We start from the raw sequence: 20,289 nt of genomic DNA, 5'->3' as shown, positions 1-20,289 counted from the left end.
GGATGAAATTATTGTCTTCTTTTTATTGCATCTGATTTGTGATGTTTAATGCCACGTTTTTCCTTATTTGGAAAAAAAAAAAACATTAGATACCTAAACTGAGTCATTTGCTTTTATTATTACAATGATCCTTCTTATTGCACCACTTTCCAGCATCTGTCCCTCATTTTAGTGAAATCCCCAAATTGGGTAAATTATGGGTATGTCAAGCAACACATTCCCTTCAACTTTCTGCTTAATTTTAGGATCCAGAGGATGCCTCCAAAACAGTTCTAATAATCCGGTCCTTGGTTCCTGGAGGTGTAGCAGATCAAGATGGCCGCCTGCTACCTGGTGACCGACTAATGTTTGTTAATGAAACTGACCTAGAGGGCTCCAGCCTGGATTATGCTGTGCATGTGCTCAAGTCTACAGAATATGGGCCTGTTCGCATTGGTGTTGCTAAACCACTGCCGGTAAGTGAGAGTGAACAAAAATACCTTATTAATTCATTTTCTCTTTTATAGAATGCAGGATTTCACACAGAACACATAATTGAACAGGAAGACTGTTAAGGAAAACACAGTATGTTTAGATATTTTGGAGCAAGTGGCTTTAACAAATAGAAGCAACAAGCTAGAAGTTAAGATGCATATAATCTTCTTTTCTAGCTATATACAGAGCATAATAGGTAAAAAATAAAATAAAATAAACCATGTACACCTTCAAATTAAGTTTACTCAGAACTGTAGAATCTGAAACAAATATAGAATGGTAATCCTGTGCCAGTATGCAATTCTCATTACGAAGAGTATTGTAGTTTTTTGAAATTCTGTTCTTTATTCAAGGAACACAACTTTTATATTAGCTGGTTAATTAGACTTTCTGCTCTGGTCGACAGCTCACAGTCAGCTTCTCAAAGTCCCTATTTAACACAGCCCACTAATAACACAAATGGCCAAGAATGTCAGGATTTTACAATTTTTTGTTGAAATATAATAAGTTCCTGAAATCGTAACCTGATTCTTAGGCATTATTTGTTTTAATTTAGTTTCTTATTACATTTTATGTCCAAAACAAGCACTTTAGTTTCTACATTTCCTTTGCAACAACAATCCCTTTACATTTTAACTTTTAAATATCAATAGCCATCATTTAAATAACATTCACTCCTGCTAGTCCCTTTTCACTTTTTATTATATCTTGATAGAAAATCCCTTGAATTTTCAAGAATAGTAACAAATTCAAATTTTATTGTAGCTGATTCTTAGATGCATTCGGCATATTGCTGACTGATTTCTCTATCGTCCGTGTCATATTCTTAATAGATTCTTGTAAATCGTATTGAATTCTTGACAATATTCATGCCAATCAAGCCAAATCTCTCTATTTATCTTTATCATATGTTTGTCATAAATGAATCTGATTTGACTCGAATTATTGCAAAATTCAAAAAGTCCTTACGAATCCTACAATTTAGCAATATGTGGAATAGTGGCAAAACAGACATGCTGCTTGGAGCTTCTCAACAGCTTAATAAGAGTGATGGAAGGTGATTCTCTAATTTCTGTGCCTTGACATAATGTCCTTAATCACACACAGCTAAATTTGTCTTTCTTGTAAAAAAGGGAAAAGTGTGATACCCTTCCTTCAACCTTCTGACAGGCAGTGTGCAGCAACAGGACGGAAGCCACAGTTACTCTATGCTCTTTGCGCCCTGATCACTATACCATTCTTTTTTTTCTGGCATCTGATTAAAAAGTCTTTAAGCCACAGGAATGGTGTGACAGAAAATTCTAGCAGCTTTGAAACGAACCAACTTTTAAAAACCCAGGTAAACCTTTCTACTGTTAAAAGGCCCATACCTGTATCCCTTACTTAAAGTTGAAGTTAAAGCAATGTAGCATTACTTTAAGCCAAAAAAGGTTGGGATCCACAGTTTAAAATGCTGTAACGATTGACAGAGTTTGTACTATTACAAAACAAATTAGCTTCCTGTTCAAATTTACCCCTCTTAAAAATAACACCCTTAGCGATATGGGCCTGTAAATAAACATATATGATTATAATTAAGGACAAATACTACAAGTGGAAACTGGTGGCTCATACACATAAGCATAAATTGTCTGTACAAACTGTCCAGGAAGACTGCTGAAATGTCAAGGTGTTATTTTATGAACCTTGTGCACAACGATGAGATATGTCTTTTTTTTTTTTGCATTACTAAAGAATATACTTAAAAGTTTTCCCTTTCTTCAAGACTCCTTTAAATATTTAGCAAATTGCATAATATCCCTAACAAATCCATATGTATACAAGCTTTTCCAAGAATATAAATAATTATTATTTAGTTGAAGCAGAATGATTTCCCAAAAAAGCATTTCATTTCTTCTTCTTCTTGTTTTGTACTGTGGCTTAGTAACAAGGAACAGAGAATCCAGTTACAGGCCTTCTGAATTTTTAATGCGGCTGGAAGATGAACACGGCCACACTACAGATGGAGAGAGTAGAGGAGAGCAGTTCATAGTGTCTAATTTACAGTCACCTTTCCTAGCCTGATTGCTTACCTGGAAATCTACAACTCACTCACTTTTGAGCCGAACGGACATTCTTCTTTCCAAGCTCTCTTTTTGAATCTTTGATTTGTGTGTATGTGTGATTGCATTTGTAGGTGTGTGTGTGTGTTTTTTCTGAAAGGGCAAAATCAAAATTTTAGATTATTTTATTTTCAGCTGGAACTGTGTGGTGGCTTGACGCCCATAGCAGAGCGAAGTGCGCGGCCTTCAACCGATGACACTGACAGCCACACTCAAGTCAGCCTGCTAGCTGAGGCAGCTGAGGCCAATTTCAACAACACAACTTGGAACTCCGACGATACCATCTTCAGCCAGCAGTGTTACACGGTATGTCACACATCTATCTATCTATCTATCTATCTATCTATCTATCTATCTATCTATCTATCTATCTATCTATCTATCTATCTATCTATCTATCTATCTATCTATCTATCTATCTATCTATCTATCTATCTATCTATCTATCTATCTATCTATCTATCTATCTATCTATCTATCTATCTATCTATCTATCTATCTATCTATCTATCTATCTATCTATCTATCTATCTATCTATCTATCTATCTATCTATCTATCTATCTATCTATCTATCTATCTATCTATCTATCTATCTATCTATCTATCTATCTATCTATCTATCTATCTATCTATCTATCTATCTATCTATCTATCTATCTATCTATCTCTCTATCTCTCTATCTCTCTATCTATCTCTCTATCTATCTATCTATCTATCTATCTCTCTATCTCTCTATCTATCTCTCTATCTATCTATCTATCATCTAGTTTAAACTGCATAATTTGTTTGGCAAACTCCAGCAAATGCCACCTTTTGTTCTTCATTCATGCACAATGACTTTTCAGAATTCAGTAAATGTTACCAGAAACTTTACACTCAGTTGGAAGAATATTTTGAGTGACAGTTGCGCTAACACTAGAGAATCAGGCAGAACTGCTCATTATCATGCAAACCTGAGATTCTGCGGGTAGCCATTTTAAACCCTCTAAAGCACGTTACCATGTCAGCCTCTGTTCTCTTCATTCCCGTCCAACTGTGTTCACCGACAGCTGTATCAGTGTCACAGCGTCAGGTATAGAGAAAGTGCTCAGTGTCAAAGGCTTTAATTGTGGCCTTGCCTCAATCCTACTCAGCCAAGCTTTTGTATTTGCTGTTGCTTAATTGCCAACAATTTCCTCTCTGTGAAAAGAGCTTACTGCTCTTCCACAAGGACATGAAGGTCGAGCTCAGTGCCTCTGACACAATGTTTTCATCAAAGTCAGCCTGGTTGCAAAGGTAGATTTTGAATTTTATTTTTGCTTTTACTCTGTAAAACTTCAAAGATTTGCGCTTTGCCCTTTTTTTTCTTGTAGAAGTGCACACAGAGATTTGACAAGGCTAACTTTGTCAATGGTTTTCATTTTGTATTTACTCCAAAAGCCTTGAGTGTAGTAATGTTTGTCTACCTTAGGTGTGGGTATTCTTAAGAGACATGGAGAAATGCAGAATGAAAAGAGTGTGGAAAAAATATAGATAGAAATTTTCATTTTTGAAAGAGCATGTTTTTTTTTTTTTTAAAGTTAAGGGATAGTTGTTCTGCAAAATTTCAATAACAACACGTAACAAGAAGTAGGTTTACATGGCTCCAATCAATTTTCACACGTCAAAATGTGGGTCTCAGAATGACAACACACCACACTTAACCATGTTGCAGTTGCAAGTTTGAAACTAGAATGATTTGCTAAATTTTGTGCTGTGTGATCAGAAAAACAACAATGCAAACTGACAGCATTGTATTTCTCAGCATTTTGTACATTTACACATGGTTGTCACATGTTCACAGATAGAAAGGGGTGTTATAATACATCCAGTTTAACGTATTCATTTAAGTCTGGTATCCTCATAAAAATTGTCAAATAGCTCTCTAGTTTAGAGCCTATCATCCATCATCCATCAAGGATTAGCTGGTGGGATATTTTTCATGTTAGGGAAGAAAATTTACAGTCCATAATTTCCATCATTATCAAGCTTGACTGCTCATTACTTCCTGACCTTTATCGGGCTGGTCATGTGCACCGCTGTCCTTGCAGCCTAATGCAGAGGGAGACAAACAACATCAGCAGTTGCACAGAACTCTTCCCTGTCTATGATCAGTCTAACACAATCCCTACAGTATTTACATCTAGTTCCATCAAATCTCAGGGGACATAATCCTCTCATCTAAAATGATATCCGTACGTTGTCATTTCTTGCTGACAAAGACGTCCTGCAGGAAAATACTAACTCCATTAGCTCCCTAAGATCAATAACATCTTTGGATTTTAGATTTCCAAAAGGTCAGAGTTCATGCAGCCTATCTTAACAACGACTGAGCATTTTTCAAGAAGTTGATTTACTTCGTGACAACATTCTCGAAATAATGTACAGACAATATACACAAAACCGACCCCTCCCCCACGCTGCATAAAAAAGTGTCAGGCAACGAATGTTTTCAGGGTGCCTGCTTTTTTCTGCTTTGACGTCTTATATAAAAGATTAAATTGATAGGTGCCTTTTTAAAACAGACGTTTCCTCAAAATATCATGTGGTTTTTTTTTCTGCACAACCCACAAGCTCCACTTAAAACGTTCTTAAGTGTTATTTTGTATTATTCAGGAATAATGGCTGTAATTATATAGTAGCTTCAGCCATCATAGCTGGGTTGTCTTTGCTTCCGAGTGTCAGTATGCTGAGAAACATGAACCGTTTTTCTTTTGTTCACTCCCTGTGCCTCAATATAGTCTCTTGTTTGCTAAACCATCCATAGTGAAGACTGAAATGGTGACATCATCTTTGTTTGGGTTCACTTTACATTTCTATTAACATTTACAGTTAGTCTTGTTGATTTTAGCTGTGTTTTCTCACCATGTTCATGATGATTCAGTGTTCTATACAATACTAGTTGTTGCTGAATTGCTTAGCATGAAAGTCATTAGAGTTTATATTTGTTTCAATAAACACTTTACATATACTACTTTGAAAAACCTTTTTAGCCTGCCCTAATTTCATCATAGAGCTCCTGCAATAGCACTTATAAACGTCTGCCATGGCTATTCTATACAGTGGAAATAATGTGTTCAAAGAGATGTGCGGTGTTTATCTCTAGGCAAAGCATTTTTTTTTAATTTTGGCCAAAAAGATTACATTTTGGTCTCATCTACAAAAAAAATAACATAAAATCCTCACTGAGAGCAAAGTGTACTGGAGTCAAATTCCTTTTTTCTCTGTACAAACTTGGCAGTAAAGCTAATTCTGATTCTGATTCTGATCTTCTTCTACTTTTGCTGCTTTCTTCACATAGTATGTGCCAAACCTTAAAACAGTGAGACGTTATGAGACGTTTTAAATTTTTTATTTTTTTAACTGATTCTGTTCTTGTCGCCACATTTGTGGACTGCACAACTGTTAGTTGTCTTATCAGTGGATTCTTCTACCTGAGTTGTAGGTCTCTGCAGCTCCTTCAGAGTTAACATGGGCCTCTTAACTGCTTCTCCAATAATGCTCTCCTTGCTCAGCTGGTCAGTTTAGGGGTTGAGGTATTGTTTTATACGCTAAACCTGCTTTAAACTTCCTCACAACTTTTTCCCTAACCTGTCTGCTGTGTTCCTTGGTCTTCATGATGTTGTTTGTTCACTAACCTTCTTTAACAAACCTCTGAGGCCTTAACAGAACAGCTGGATTTACACTGAGATTAAATTATACACAGCTTGAAACGTTTTCTTTGTTAGATCACCTCTGATGCCAGTTGGTTGCACTGGATTTTATTTTGCAGCATAGGTGTGACACTGAGGTGAATTCTAATGTGTTGCTCGCTTTGTGGATTTTGATCTGTAAAAAAAGATTAAAAATAATTCATTATTTTTCCTCCACTTCACAAAACTCTACATTGTATTGGTGTTTGACATAAAAATCCCAGTAAAAAGCGCTAAAGTTTTTAATTGCAACATGACAAAGTTTGAAAAGATCCAGGAGGATCTTGATCTGAGCCAGACTTTCTTGTCTTTCTTATCTTGTCTACAAATGTTTCCAGTCAACAGTTCACTAGGAGACTTAAACATTTTTTGCAAGGTTGGTTCTTTTGAACCTTGGCTGCATTTTCAATCATTGTTTGTCTAGTCATTGTTACTGATCATGAAAGTATATTTTACAGAAAACCAAAATAATATACAGGTCCTTCTCAAAATATTAGCATATTGTGATAAAGTTCATTATTTTCCATAATGTCGTGATGAAAATGTAACATTCATATATTTTAGATTCATTGCACACTAACTGAAATATTTCAGGTCTTTTATTGTCTTCATACGGATGATTGTGGCATACAGCTCATGAAAACCCAAAATTCCTATCTCACAAAATTAGCATATCATTAAAAGGGTCTCTAAACGAGCTATGAACCTAATCATCTGAATCAACGAGTTAACTCTAAACATCTGCAAAAGATTCCTGAGGCCTTTAAAACTCCCAGCCTGGTTCATCACTCAAAACCCCAATCATGGGTAAGACTGCCGACCTGACTGCTGTTCAGAAGGCCACTATTGACACCCTCAAGCAAGAGGGTAAGACACAGAAAGAAATTTCTGAACGAATAGGCTGTTCCCAGAGTGCTGTATCAAGGCACCTCAGTGGGAAGTCTGTGGGAAGGAAAAAGTGTGGCAGAAAACGCTGCACAACGAGAAGAGGTGACCGGACCCTGAGGAAGATTGTGGAGAAGGGCCGATTCCAGACCTTGGGGGACCTGCGGAAGCAGTGGACTGAGTCTGGAGTAGAAACATCCAGAGCCACCGTGCACAGGCGTGTGCAGGAAATGAGCTACAGGTGCCGCATTCCCCAGGTCAAGCCACTTTTGAACCAGAAACAGCGGCAGAAGCGCCTGACCTGGGCTACAGAGAAGCAGCACTGGACTGTTGCTCAGTGGTCCAAAGTACTTTTTTCGGATGAAAGCAAATTCTGCATGTCATTCGGAAATCAAGGTGCCAGAGTCTGGAGGAAAACTGGGGAGAAGGAAAAGCCAAAATGCCAGAAGTCCAGTGTCAAGTACCTACAGTCAGTGATGGTCTGGGGTGCCGTGTCAGCTGCTGGTGTTGGTCCACTGTGTTTTATCAAGGGCAGGGTCAATGCAGCTAGCTATCAGGAGATTTTGGAGCACTTCATGCTTCCATCTGCTGAAAAGCTTTATGGAGATGAAGATTTCATTTTTCAGCACGACCTGGCACCTGCTCACAGTGCCAAAACCACTGGTAAATGGTTTACTGACCATGGTATCACTGTGCTCAATTGGCCTGCCAACTCTCCTGACCTGAACCCCATAGAGAATCTGTGGGATATTGTGAAGAGAACGTTGAGAGACTCAAGACCCAACACTCTGGATGAGCTAAAGGCCGCTATCGAAGCATTCTGGGCCTCCATAAGACCTCAGCAGTGCCACAGGCTGATTGCCTCCATGCCACGCCGCATTGAAGCAGTCATTTCTGCCAAAGGATTCCCGACCAAGTATTGAGTGCATAACTGTACATGATTATTTGAAGGTTGACGTTTTTTGTATTAAAAACACTTTTCTTTTATTGGTCGGATGAAATATGCTAATTTTGTGAGATAGGAATTTGGGGTTTTCATGAGCTGTATGCCACAATCATCTGTATTAAGACAATAAAAGACCTGAAATATTTCAGTTAGTGTGCAATGAATCTAAAATATATGAATGTTAAATTTTCATCATGACATTATGGAAAATAATGAACTTTATCACAATATGCTAATATTTTGAGAAGGACCTGTATATCTGCTGTGTCTGAAAGTCATTTGTTGGGAGCAATGGGATACATCAACTTTATCCCAAGTTTTCAGCTATTAGCGGTTTCTTACCTTTCGGATTTGTTGTAGATCCACCTAAAGAAATAGGAATAAATTGTACATTTATGAAAGGATGTTAATTAAATAGCTAGGTGTATCTGAAAACCCTGCTGAAAAACTGGATTATTTTTTTGTCTCGACACAACAATAGTTTATCTTTTGAGTTTAGGAGCATCTTTTCTCTCAAAGATTCATAGAGCAGAGTCAAGTGGCTTAACTAACAAAAGAAACATTATTTTCTCTGAAAGGGGTCAGGAAAAGGACTGAAAATAAGTGAGGAAGCAGAATAACTTTAAAGAAAAACTTTGAAAGTCAAAAAAAATATTGATCGAGACCAGATTACAAGATTACAAGAAAGTCTGGTTCCTTTGAAGCAAAATACAAAGACAGTAGCATAAGTCAATGCCAGTATCACATTTCATTAAACGCTCACTCCACTGTCGTGTTCTCACTCCCTCCTTCACACCCCTCTTGTCTTTCTCTTAGGAGAACCAGCTGCGTTATCGCTGCAGCGCTATGGAAGATGACAGTAGGCAGCAAGCCCCACCTCTGCCCCCTCGCACAAGCTTTGAGAGGACAATCACTGTTGTCAGGGGAAACCATAGCCTTGGTATGTTCTCCGTCTTTCTCATGGTGATGGTGTCCTGGTGTGTGTACGTTGCAGGCATGGCCTTGATGACACTAATTGGAAGTGGGGATGACGACTGCCCTGAAGAGGAGTGCTGATGTGGTGTGTTCGTCAAACCTGAGAGAGGAGATTAATTCTGTGTGGGGGCAGTATGTGTATGTTTGTGTTTTGAATGATATATACTAAGAAGGTAAATTAATGGGAAAGGTAATGAGTATGTGCAATGGCTCTCAAATGTGAGCATGCCAGGTTTCTGTGGTGTAAATAATTGAGACCCAGATAATTATTTTTCAAAGCTTTTTCCAACGTAAAATGTAACATTTCTCCTCCACAAGGTGCAATAATCTGCATGCATAAGTGTGTACATCCCTAAACCACAGATGCTGAAGCATCTTCTGATTTAGTTCAGCAAACAGTAATCTTGAATTCACACCCAACATGAATTATATTAAATCTGATTAAGCTTAAATAAAGTTCTGCTGTCCTAGTTGAATTTTGGTTGGGTTTTTTTCTAGCTTTAGCTAAAGCCATAGCTTGCTGAGAGGTTAAAAAGGATTACAAACATCTGATCTGTACAAAGGTATCAGTCAAGTGAACGGTACAAAACGTTCCACAAAACCAGTCAAGAAGGCTGCCAAGAGGCTGGCAACAAGACTAGTAGATGTTCTACATGTAACAACAATCTGTCTCAAAGTTAAAGAGTAGGGTTGCGAGACAGAAGTCCTTTCTCTCAAATAAAGCATCCAGGTCTGGCTAAAATCTTCCAAAAACTTGTGAGAGAATGTGTTAAAAACTTATGAAACTAAAACTTGAAAATTAACATAATTCACATTTCTCAATGTATTTATTTGGCACAACACAAGATGGACAATCTAAGTTAAAAAGAACACTATGCCCAAAGTGAAACATGGTAGTGGCAGCACAATGGTCTGGGTTTATTTTTTTCAGAACGATCTAGGATTTTTATCAAGCTGACTGGTTGAAACGCCACAATGTTTTGACCTAAAAACCTCAGGTGTCTGCAGAGAAACTGTTGGATTTCATTCTTCAGCATTGCTAAGCATTCTTCCAAATTTAACAAAAGAATGGCGTTGTGAGAAGAAAATTGAAGCTTTGGAATGTCCATATCAGTGTTCACAGCTACATTTGACAGAAAATCTGTATGGCCACCCGAAGAGGGCTGCAGAAAAGAGATGTCCACAGTATCTGACAGATTTGGTGAACTTTGGCTGGACAGAGTGGTATAATATTGCTCGGTCAAGAAGTTTTACGATGACAGACTCCTACCAAATGAGGCTGCATTTAAATACAGTATTAGTTTAATGGTATGCACACTTATGCAAGCAGGTTGTTGCACTCTTCAATTTTGTTTTTTCCCTAACAGATTTGTTTGTTTTTATTATGTGGAATTGAATGTTGGGTTACATCAGGAAAAGGATTTGATATTAGTTTTACATCACAAAAGCCTAGCCTTTTAACAGGAGTGTGTTGACTTATAAGAGCTACAGCATATCTTGAAGTTCCAGTAAAACTGATACCTTTTTATATGAAGGAGCTGATGAATTTATAATTTTTATTTTCTACAAATAGGAAATTATTGTCTTAACTACATGTCCAGTGTTTGGCTATTTTAACATGACAAGGAATCAAGAGAGTTGAAGCCAGTTCTGCACTTTTATCTAAAGGCACTATGCAAAGCATAAGGAAACCAACTAATTTGTATTCTGAATGCATGTGCTGATAAGGCATCAGACTACCTACGTCTGTGAGAGAGTTTGAAATTATGTAAATGTTTGTGGTAGAGAAAATCAAGGTCACAGTATCAGTGCACTCTTAACTTCTCATCTATTATGATTGTATGGATCCCCTTGATGATTTATTTAATGACTTAGGTTCTTCAAATTCAAACATATACATATATATGTATATATATACATATATATATATATTTGCAGGTTTAGGGAGATTTGCTTTTAAATTAAAGTAGTGTAACTTTAAGTTAAAGGATTATCATGTGGTGGCAAGCAAATGTTTGGGCATCCTTTAATATATTTATAAGTTTTTTCTGCTACTTTATATCAGAAACATTCAAAAAGAGCTTGCCTACCAAGCTAAATCACTTATTTATATGGGGTTCTTGTGCTGCCATGGGTGTACCGTGTGTAAGTTTTGTTTTAGGCTTAGGGTTAATGGACTGCTCAGTAGAACTTTGTGTCCTTGAAGTCATCCACTCTAAACTGAGGTGTATAACTAGTCCAAGAAAACATCGCCCTATCAGGTTTAATTTTTCTTTTCAAATATGGTGATTATTGTTGCTGTATCTTGTTTTTTTTTTTGTTTCACTGTCTGCAATTGGGCATGGGCTGGTTTTAGAATTTCACAGTATGATCATTTTGAAAACAAAGGATCTACACCATCATGGTATTACGATGAAAATTTAAGGCAACATGATCTAACTGCTTTTATTTAAAACAGAAATGTGAAATATTAATCATTACAGTTACAATAGTCAATACAAACTATTGAAACAAATTTTTTTCATTTTCTATGGGGATAACAACACATCCAACTCACGAGCGGAGACAATGTTAGGGTCATGAGACAGATAGACGAGATATGGTTTTAGTAGTATATTTGAAAATTAATGGTTTCATAAATCGCAATCCTGTGTTTCATTGAATTTTTCCTTAGGGTAGAATATTCCAGTCCAGGGTTGACTAGTTCATATAATTCACGTTTTGCGCTTGTCTAAATTTAAGGTGGCTTGAATGCTGAAAGAAGTTAAAATATTCCCTTTTTCTGTGTTCACAAATTTCATAAATCTCAAACTTTGCTTTAAAGAATCTCTTTTCAGTGAAGCATTATCCAGTTGTCTATTAAACTGGAAATGATCAAATGCAGTCTAGATTCCTTGCAGAAGCCATGAAATAGTTATTTAGTGTACAGATAGGAGGCTACAAAGCAGATACTATCTTTAGCATTGTTAGCAGCATAGAGTTAGCGGAGGTTTTCTTACAGTGCTTACAAATCTTATCTGGTCTGTTACTCTGCCACTGTTTCTTTTTTCTACCAGATTCAAAAGGCTTCCCCAAATGATTTAAAAGCAATGAAGGCTTCTTCAATGCTTTCCAACAGAGTTTCATCAGTTAGCGCAATAGCAATTTTAGCCCTTTTTTCTTTCTCTCTTCTAAATAACAATCTCTAACACAGATACACCAGGATGTCAAGCTCACTTACATGCATATCCGGGGCTCCTATTAATAGCATACCTGCATATCCAGGCCTCCTAATAATAATTGCAGGCTAGCAGCAGCGGAAAGTTGCATACTTCACTTAAAAAAGAAAGATTGCAGGGTTTTATTACTGTGAGATCTCGTGCTACACCAGCACGTTCTCATCAAAATGCCTGTAAACATTAGAAATAGGTTTGCAGAAAATGTTAGCTATAGCCTCAGGTACCCTGGTAGACCTTATACTGGGAACTGGCCAATACCTAATTCCGGTGGAATTTTTTGGTCCCACACCGAGCTTTAATCAATGCAGCCTAAACGTACTTTTATAATTTCTATATGTTTGTGGGACATGTTTTCAGTCTGTTTCTTGTTCAGATTTTGGTGATTAGGATGCAGGAAAGGTTTTCTTTAAATGAATGAGTAATGTCAACGCCTGATTTTTTAAATCCGTTGAATACCACTGCAAGTCTTTGCAGTTTAATATTGATTGTCCTCCCTGTCCCATGAGTTCTCTCAGCAAGATTGCTTGGTCTTATGCATTTGTCATTCAACAAACAGTCTTCCTTACCTTCATTTTTTAATGGCATCAAATATTCACAGTGCCAGGTAGTTGCTTACTGGACAAAATGGCCAATGATTGCTGAGAGAAGGTTTTCTAAACTAGTATTCATGTACTTTTAGTAAAATGCTATATTTGCAGTAACAAGCATTTCTTTATTATGAATACAAGGAAACCATGACCCCAAAGCCTCACTAATTTTATAGTGTTTTATGTCAAAGCAGGCATACATTATATAATATTTATAATTAAGTCATTGTGTGTATTAGAGCTTGAAAAAGCTGGGTTTACATTTAATCAGTTGCAAAATTACAATATGTTGCAAAAGTATTCCTATTCCTTGAACCGTTTCAAATTTTGTCACATTACAACAGATTTCATATAATAGACAACAATTTTGGATAAAAAATGGTAGCCTACATGGTTTTGATAATATTTTACAAATAAAAATCTGTTGTGCATTTGTATTCAGCTCCTCTTTGAGTTAATACTTTTTAGTACCATTTTTGCTGCAATTACAGTTTCAGGTCTTTTGGTGTATCCCATTGCCAGCTTTGCATTTCAGAGACTGACATTTTGGCCAATCTTCCCATCAACTCTGACCAGAAAAGCATCCCCACAGCATGATGCTGGCACCACTATGTTTCAGTGTTGGCATGGGGTGTTGAGGGTGATCTGCAGTGTTTGTTTTTCACCATACATTGCTTTTGAATGTTGGCAGAAAAGTTCAATTTTGGTCTCATTTAACCAAAGCTCCTTCTTCCATATGTTTGCTGTGTCCTCTACATGGATTGTGGCATACTGAAAACAGGGCCTAATGTTTTTTTTTTTTTTTGTCATGAATGGTTTCCTTCTTGTCACACTTTTTTTAAAAGCCAGATTACTTCAGTGCCAATAATTGTGTCAAACCCGATTTGTGAACTTTAAGGGGTGTGAATACTTTTGCAAGGTGAAGTTAAGCACTTTATGGTACCCAATTTTACATCTTGGATCTTGAAGTTCTTAGACTAAAAAATCATCTGAGAGCTCAAATCTCTTACGATGCCTTTGATCTTTTTCATGGTGCTTTTTCTTGTCTTGTTACTCAAATTGTGTACAAACAAAAACAATACATCTATCCTAACTAACCTAAGTAAAAGATACATTTTTATTGAACCGATTCTTATGATAAGTTTACTTTCTCAGCAGTAACAAAAATGCCCGAACCTTTGCCGTTCACTATAGGGAGAATCAGATTTTGTATCCATTGTATTAAAAAAAAAACGTGGTATCATATTTATTTGTTCTACTTGGTCTAGTTGCCATGTGTATCTCTGTTCATCACTATATCAATGTCCAGTTTTGGCAGTGTAAAACAAATTATGCTGTTTGTAGCAAAGAACAAGGATGCAGGTGCATCGGTGAAGGTTTTAAGGGAAAAAGGTTCGATGAAGTAACAGAGTCTTTTTGTACTTGCCTTGCTTATTTGACTTATACCTAATCTTTCCATGTTCTTAATTTTTCATGAATTTTTTTAAAGGCAATTGCTGTAAAGCTTTTCCACCTGAATCTTTTAAACTGTTAATATGTGCTGTTGAGCTTAAAATAAATGCTTTTAAATGCAAAATGTAAATTGAATTACTAGAAATGCACCGATCAGAATTTGGTGACCCATTTCTAATTTTTTATAAAGTTTTGAAGTGTTGATTTCCCACATTCTGATTTTGCTTTCTGAAGTATAAAAATACTTTTTTGTAACCTTCCTTCAGGAAACCGCTACAAGACACGATTTTATAAATATTTAAAACAAAATATTTACATTGTTTAGCATCTAATATTAGCAATTAGCATTGTTAGCATGGTTAGTATTTCGAAATAAGCAGCCTCTGTGTATAGTGTAGTCTAGAAAATGAAGCCCTTTACCTTAACTCTGAGATTTCTAGAAAATATGAGATGCATTTTCAGGTCCAACATGTCACATAACAGAGGTTTAAAACTCAAAAGGATAAAACCTTCCATTCATCTGTTGAAAGTTACACCCTCTCTCGATCTCTTGCAGCCTGAATAAACTGCGGATGTCTTGACCTATCATAACAAAATAGTTGTAATTTTAAATACCTTTTTACATTTCTTCGCTACACGTGTCTGCAGTTTTAAACACGTCATTGATACTTAGCTAACGTTGAGTCTTATTTTCTCAGCAACAACATCCACATGGAACAATGTTGTTTCTGATGGTATCTTTTAGGTATAGTGTGTTCAGTGATCAGAAAAGAAAGATTTTTCCGTTTCTGACGGACCTAAAAAAAATGTCTGATAATGATGATCTGTTATTTTTATCGGTGCATCTCTATTAATTATAATTATAGGCTCTTTTAGAGTTTGTGATATCAGATGTGTTTTCATGCAGTGTTGTACTTCAGCACTTCTGGAGTCAAAAACATTAACTGTGATTTATTCAGTTATGTCTTTGAAATGTGTGTCTTTGGTTTGTCCTGTAAGTGACAGTGGCTGTGTCTCCAAATTATTGTACTCCATGCACTATGATTGTATTGCAATTTGAATGTAATACCAAAAAAGCAATAAACTATTTATTTAAGTAAATATAAGCATAAAGTCATTTCTTTGACCAAGTTCAAATTTTGTACGACCATAGTGTTGTGGATGTGCTTCGTTAGTAGTTAGCAGTGTTGTACGCCAGCACCTTGAACCAGCCTATCTAATTTGCCAAAGCCTTCCCTCTCTACAGCATGTGTATGCGTGCATGAGGTGTGCACCTATGTATGTGATGCCTGATTTACCTACTTCTGACTGTTTGCATTAATGAAGAGTTAGTGTAATCCACCTAGTGTCCAAAGTGATAATGCCAAAGTCGGCTGTTTGTGCAAATGCCATGTGTCCATCCTCCAGTCACCTGTGTCCTCTGCCCTCTGTGAGTGCAACTGTGTGTCACTGCATTAATGCAACTTATGTGAGTGTGAATGTGAAGGATGATCCTGTGCAAATGTCAAGCATGTGTGGCCATGTCTGTGTGCTAATCTGCGCTGTGTCCGTCTTGATTATGCTGATTTTTGCACCAGTCAGGTGTCTGTTTGGGCAAATGTCTGTTTGGCGTGCAGTCAAAGAAGTCTTAGCCTACCCTCTATTCACCCACGCTTCTGTGTGCTTCTGTGTGATGTGTTTGTGCGCCTGTTGGCAGGGATGTCGGTGAGTGCTATCAAGGACGGCACAGGCATTCTGGTCCGGAGCGTGGTCCAAGGGGGCTCTGTTTGCCTCGATGGCAGACTGGGGGTGGGGGATATCATCTTGGCCATAAACGGAGAACCTGCCTCAAATCTGACCAGCGCCCAAGCCAGGGCTATGCTTCGCAGACACTCTGTCATAGGTCCAGAGATGAGGTGAGAAGTGTCTCTTGCCCACATCATTACACAGTTCTATGCTGAATTTAAAAAAAAGGCCTCAAGCATCACCTGTTTATAAAAAAGGAAAAAAAAACCTTTATTAAAACCCATTAACGCTTTGGTCAAATATCCTGACAATTTCCAATATTTTGTTCATTTAAAAAAACAGAATGTATGCCTTCATAGTTCATACCTTTGTCCAAATTGTTTTGAGGTGGATTTCTGTTTGCGGGATTTTTGTGTCGACCTGCACAATAAATTGTTAAATTAAATTAAATTAAATTACAAATTAATAAATAAAAAGCCCCAATGTTATCAGTTTAAAAGAACTTTGTTCATACAATCAAATGTATTTCTTTGTTCAAGGCAATTAGACCTATCTTCAGATTGAAGTTAAAGGGTTAAGTGATGTTTTTAAGTGGGGTTTGGTACTGTACATATGAGTAGGAAGTATCTTGCAGAGCTAAACAAAGACAATAGTCAGGAAGGTTGGTTTGGAAAAGAAAGCAAACAAAATAGCACAAAAAATCTTTCGCTTTAGAAAATCCATCTTTCTGCTGCCTTGATCTGTACCTTAAGTGTGGACTTAAGAGGTACAGTAGTTCTCTAGAGTGTAAACACCCCTGTTAAAATGTCCGGCTTTTGATATTTAAAAACATACAACCACAAGTTACTATAACATCAACGTGGCCTGCCTAATCATACAATTAGGAGACTGCCTTGAGATATCTCTTTTGTAGAGCAAAACTGCTCTGGCACAGGTAGGTAACATCTGCTCCATATGGTATGCCTGAAATACCATAACAGGACATGGTAATTAAAAGAGAAAAAAGAAGAGACTATGACAAATTGTTTCCAAACCTATTTCACCGTTACTGTCAAATGAATCCTGTACAGTTCAATTTCAAATGTTATTTGTTTGAGGGAAAATGGCTGAAATAAATTAGTAGAAAATTATAGTTTGCCCAGAGTCCAGAACTATGCCTGGCATAAAGCCTGTGGGGTCATTTCAAGAGGGCTGTGGGCAAGAGATGTCCTCATAATCTAAAGATTTAGAGAGCTTATGCAAGATAGAGAGCACAAATATAGTCAAGTCACATTTTTATCTTCCCCCAATGTATGTTTGTTTCTCATTTGAATGTTAAATGTCAAATAAAAGATGTAAAAAATTAGAAATGACTTATCCTGGGGTACATTTTTTACATCTTTAAAACCTGAAATTTTGTGCACCGTAACTCAAAATATTACATAAAAAAACAACAACAATGGTAAATTACTTATTATCTAACAGAAAATGTTTGCATTTTTACTGAATTAAGGCCTTCTTGACAGTCTCCAAAGTATCCTAACTGCAGTAGACACAAGTCAGAATGGTCCCCGTTTGGAGAATCAGCATGACATTCTCATGGGCTTAACCCTCCCATGTAAGACGTATTTAACTGCAAATTCCAACAAACTCAAACTACTTGAACTTTGAACTTAGATAGCAATATTTTGCATGTTCTATCGTCTAAATAAGAAAGTTGTTTACATCGCAATTTCTTGGACTAGCTAGCATTCATATTTGTGGATAGTTACAGATCCACTGAATCTATAAAAACTAAGATATTAATGATTACCATCATGAAGACAAGATATTTTGAGTGATGCAGTCACATCTGCAGTCATATCTGCACAAGGCAGATCAAAATGACAAAAAAACAGTGGGTTTAAGATCGATCAGCTCTGGTCAGATTGGTTGATAAGCAGTTAATCTTAAAGCAAAAATGTTGTTTGGTTTATGGAATACCGAACTCATAAACAATGGTCTGATGTAAGGTAAAAATGCTTCACATGGTGCCTGGCCTGTTGTTTTAGGTGGAGATCTCAGTAGGATCTTGGCTGCGAATATCTGCCAGATTCTCCGAACTGAGATCCCTCTAACTGATGTCTACTGCAAGTAATACATTGACGGTTCATAGCATCACACAAACCTACTTAAAAATAATCATGATTAATTATCATTGTAAGTCATCACAAAAGTAATACAATTAAATCATAATTCATGTGTAAAAGGTTTTAATATTCTTATTGCTTAGAGCCTCGGTTACAAGTAAAAACCATTAACATCTTACTTTTCCAGTTATTTGCATCTCTTAAATGCTTTAGAAGGTTCCAGTTGGAGACATATGCAAAATAGTATGCAATTAGTATAAGTCATTTATTTATTTCCATAAATTAAAGATGTTTGCACGAGTTAAAAGTTTTGGGAGAATCTGAAAAAAAATTATGTTGTAATGCAAAGCAATAAATAGCTTGGCCGTATTTTTATTATTAATTATTCTCTACACTGTACAGAATGATATTCAATGCATCATTACAGGCAAATATTGTTGTTTCTCTTTGGCTCTCTGCAGTCATATCTGACTGAGGCACTAAAGTCATGTTTGGTTTAGATGATGAAATTTTTCAAGATTGCCTGAAGAAAAACTGGTTACATTATCACTTGTTCCAACATTAGCAATTATGGCTCCACATTGAGAAAGCTTGTTTGGCTGATTCAGAATGTGCTCCACCTCCACTATCCCTCTGCCCTGCTGAACACCCACTCACATTCTCCCTCAGTGTCTCCTTGCTCTCCTGCTTTTAAAGGCATACATATACACACATTAATAATCACTCACTCTCTCTCACACACAAAGACACACACATAGACATTTAGTACTCTAACCTCCAAAAACATTTTTTTCCTGCTATGGGAATTATTTCTGAATAATTCAACACTCATCTCACCTTGAACAGTGTACTTCTGAATAAAGGAGCATTTTAAAGAGTCTCTCATGGATGCACTGCACATGGAATTATCACCCTGATGAACACACGCGTGTTTTTTCCCTTTCTTTCTCCACATACTCACACAAACACTCAACTCCACACACCCAGGCTCTCTCTCCCTCCTTCTGACAGCACTTCAGACAATCTAAAAGAAGGTGGAGGCAGCTGAGTTGCTTTGGCAGCCGCAGAGTGAGGCATGCAGAAGGATGAGGGCTTGTCACTATCAAACTGCGTCTTTTGAGACAAGACAAGCTGTCCACAGGCTTCAGTCACAACAGTTTAGCACAGAAGACATAAGGATTCAAAATACCATGCTGCATTAAGGAACTTTAAGAATTACGGAAGATTTGAGCAACCTGTTCTCAAGTGGTCTTACACTAATGTTTGGCGACAAAATAATAAAAAAAAGCTACATCAATAAGAGATTGGTGAAATAATGACATAAATACATTCATAAGTTTATTGTCATAAAAAATAGAAAACCTTAGTACTTCCCTTAAATCAGAAATGTAGCTTTTTTATTTTTTTTTACTCCAGGAAGGTGTTAATATTAACTTTTGTGATCTCATTGGTCAAATAAAATAATGACTTTGGAAATTCATAACATTCCGTTGCTACAGTGCCTTGTCAAAGTAATTGTACTTGTAAAAATATTTGACACCCTTAAATACAATACAAAAAAACAGAGCAGTAAAAGCTCCAAACCACCGTCTGAAAACAGAGTGTTGCACAACTGCAAATTTATGACAACATGGCCATCCACCTAAAATGATAGCCTGAACAAGGATTGAATAGAAAACATTCAAGAGGCCCACAGTAGCTCTGGAGGAGCCGAAGGGATGCACGGTTCAGGTATTTCAGGCACAATGTTTTGACCGGACATCTATCAGTTGTGCATTTCAGTGATGGCAAGCAGAAAAACATTTTTGAAAGAACACCATTGGAAGTCCAGTTTACAGTTTGACATGAGCAATGTTGGAGGAAAATATTGACAAAGCCACCATGAAAAACTGTGGTAGAAGTATCATTAATATATATGAATACTTTTTACAGCTCGAGCTAGGAACCTGGCCAGAGTTGATGTGGAGATGGATGGAGCTAAAGACAGGACAATGCTGGAGAACAACATGTCAGAGACCAAAGACTTGTAGCTGTGACTGCAGACAAAATTGATGCTACAAAATATTGACAAAAAGGGGCTGAACACAAATCTGTTGTTTTCACA

At 36.8% G+C, this 20,289-nt stretch overlaps 1 protein-coding gene across 5 annotated transcripts in view; it reads left to right on the top strand.

Annotated features, from left to right (window-relative positions):
• si:dkey-92j12.5 (multiple PDZ domain protein) overlaps positions 1–20,289 on the top strand; it is an 87,522-nt gene that overhangs the window by 26,683 nt on the left and 40,550 nt on the right. For all 5 annotated transcript variants that reach the window (XM_047365983.1, XM_047365982.1, XM_047365980.1 and 2 more), the window contains exons 17-20: positions 246–455; positions 2,712–2,882; positions 8,937–9,060; positions 16,049–16,247. In XM_047365983.1, coding sequence (XP_047221939.1) covers positions 246–455; positions 2,712–2,882; positions 8,937–9,060; positions 16,049–16,247 — 704 coding nt within the window. The remainder of the gene's footprint in view (positions 1–245; positions 456–2,711; positions 2,883–8,936; positions 9,061–16,048; positions 16,248–20,289) is intronic.

The sequence above is a fragment of the Girardinichthys multiradiatus genome, chromosome 5 (assembly GCF_021462225.1).
Source record: "Girardinichthys multiradiatus isolate DD_20200921_A chromosome 5, DD_fGirMul_XY1, whole genome shotgun sequence".
Classification (NCBI taxonomy): domain Eukaryota; kingdom Metazoa; phylum Chordata; class Actinopteri; order Cyprinodontiformes; family Goodeidae; genus Girardinichthys; species Girardinichthys multiradiatus.
This window is presented reverse-complemented; position numbering and strand designations above follow the sequence as displayed.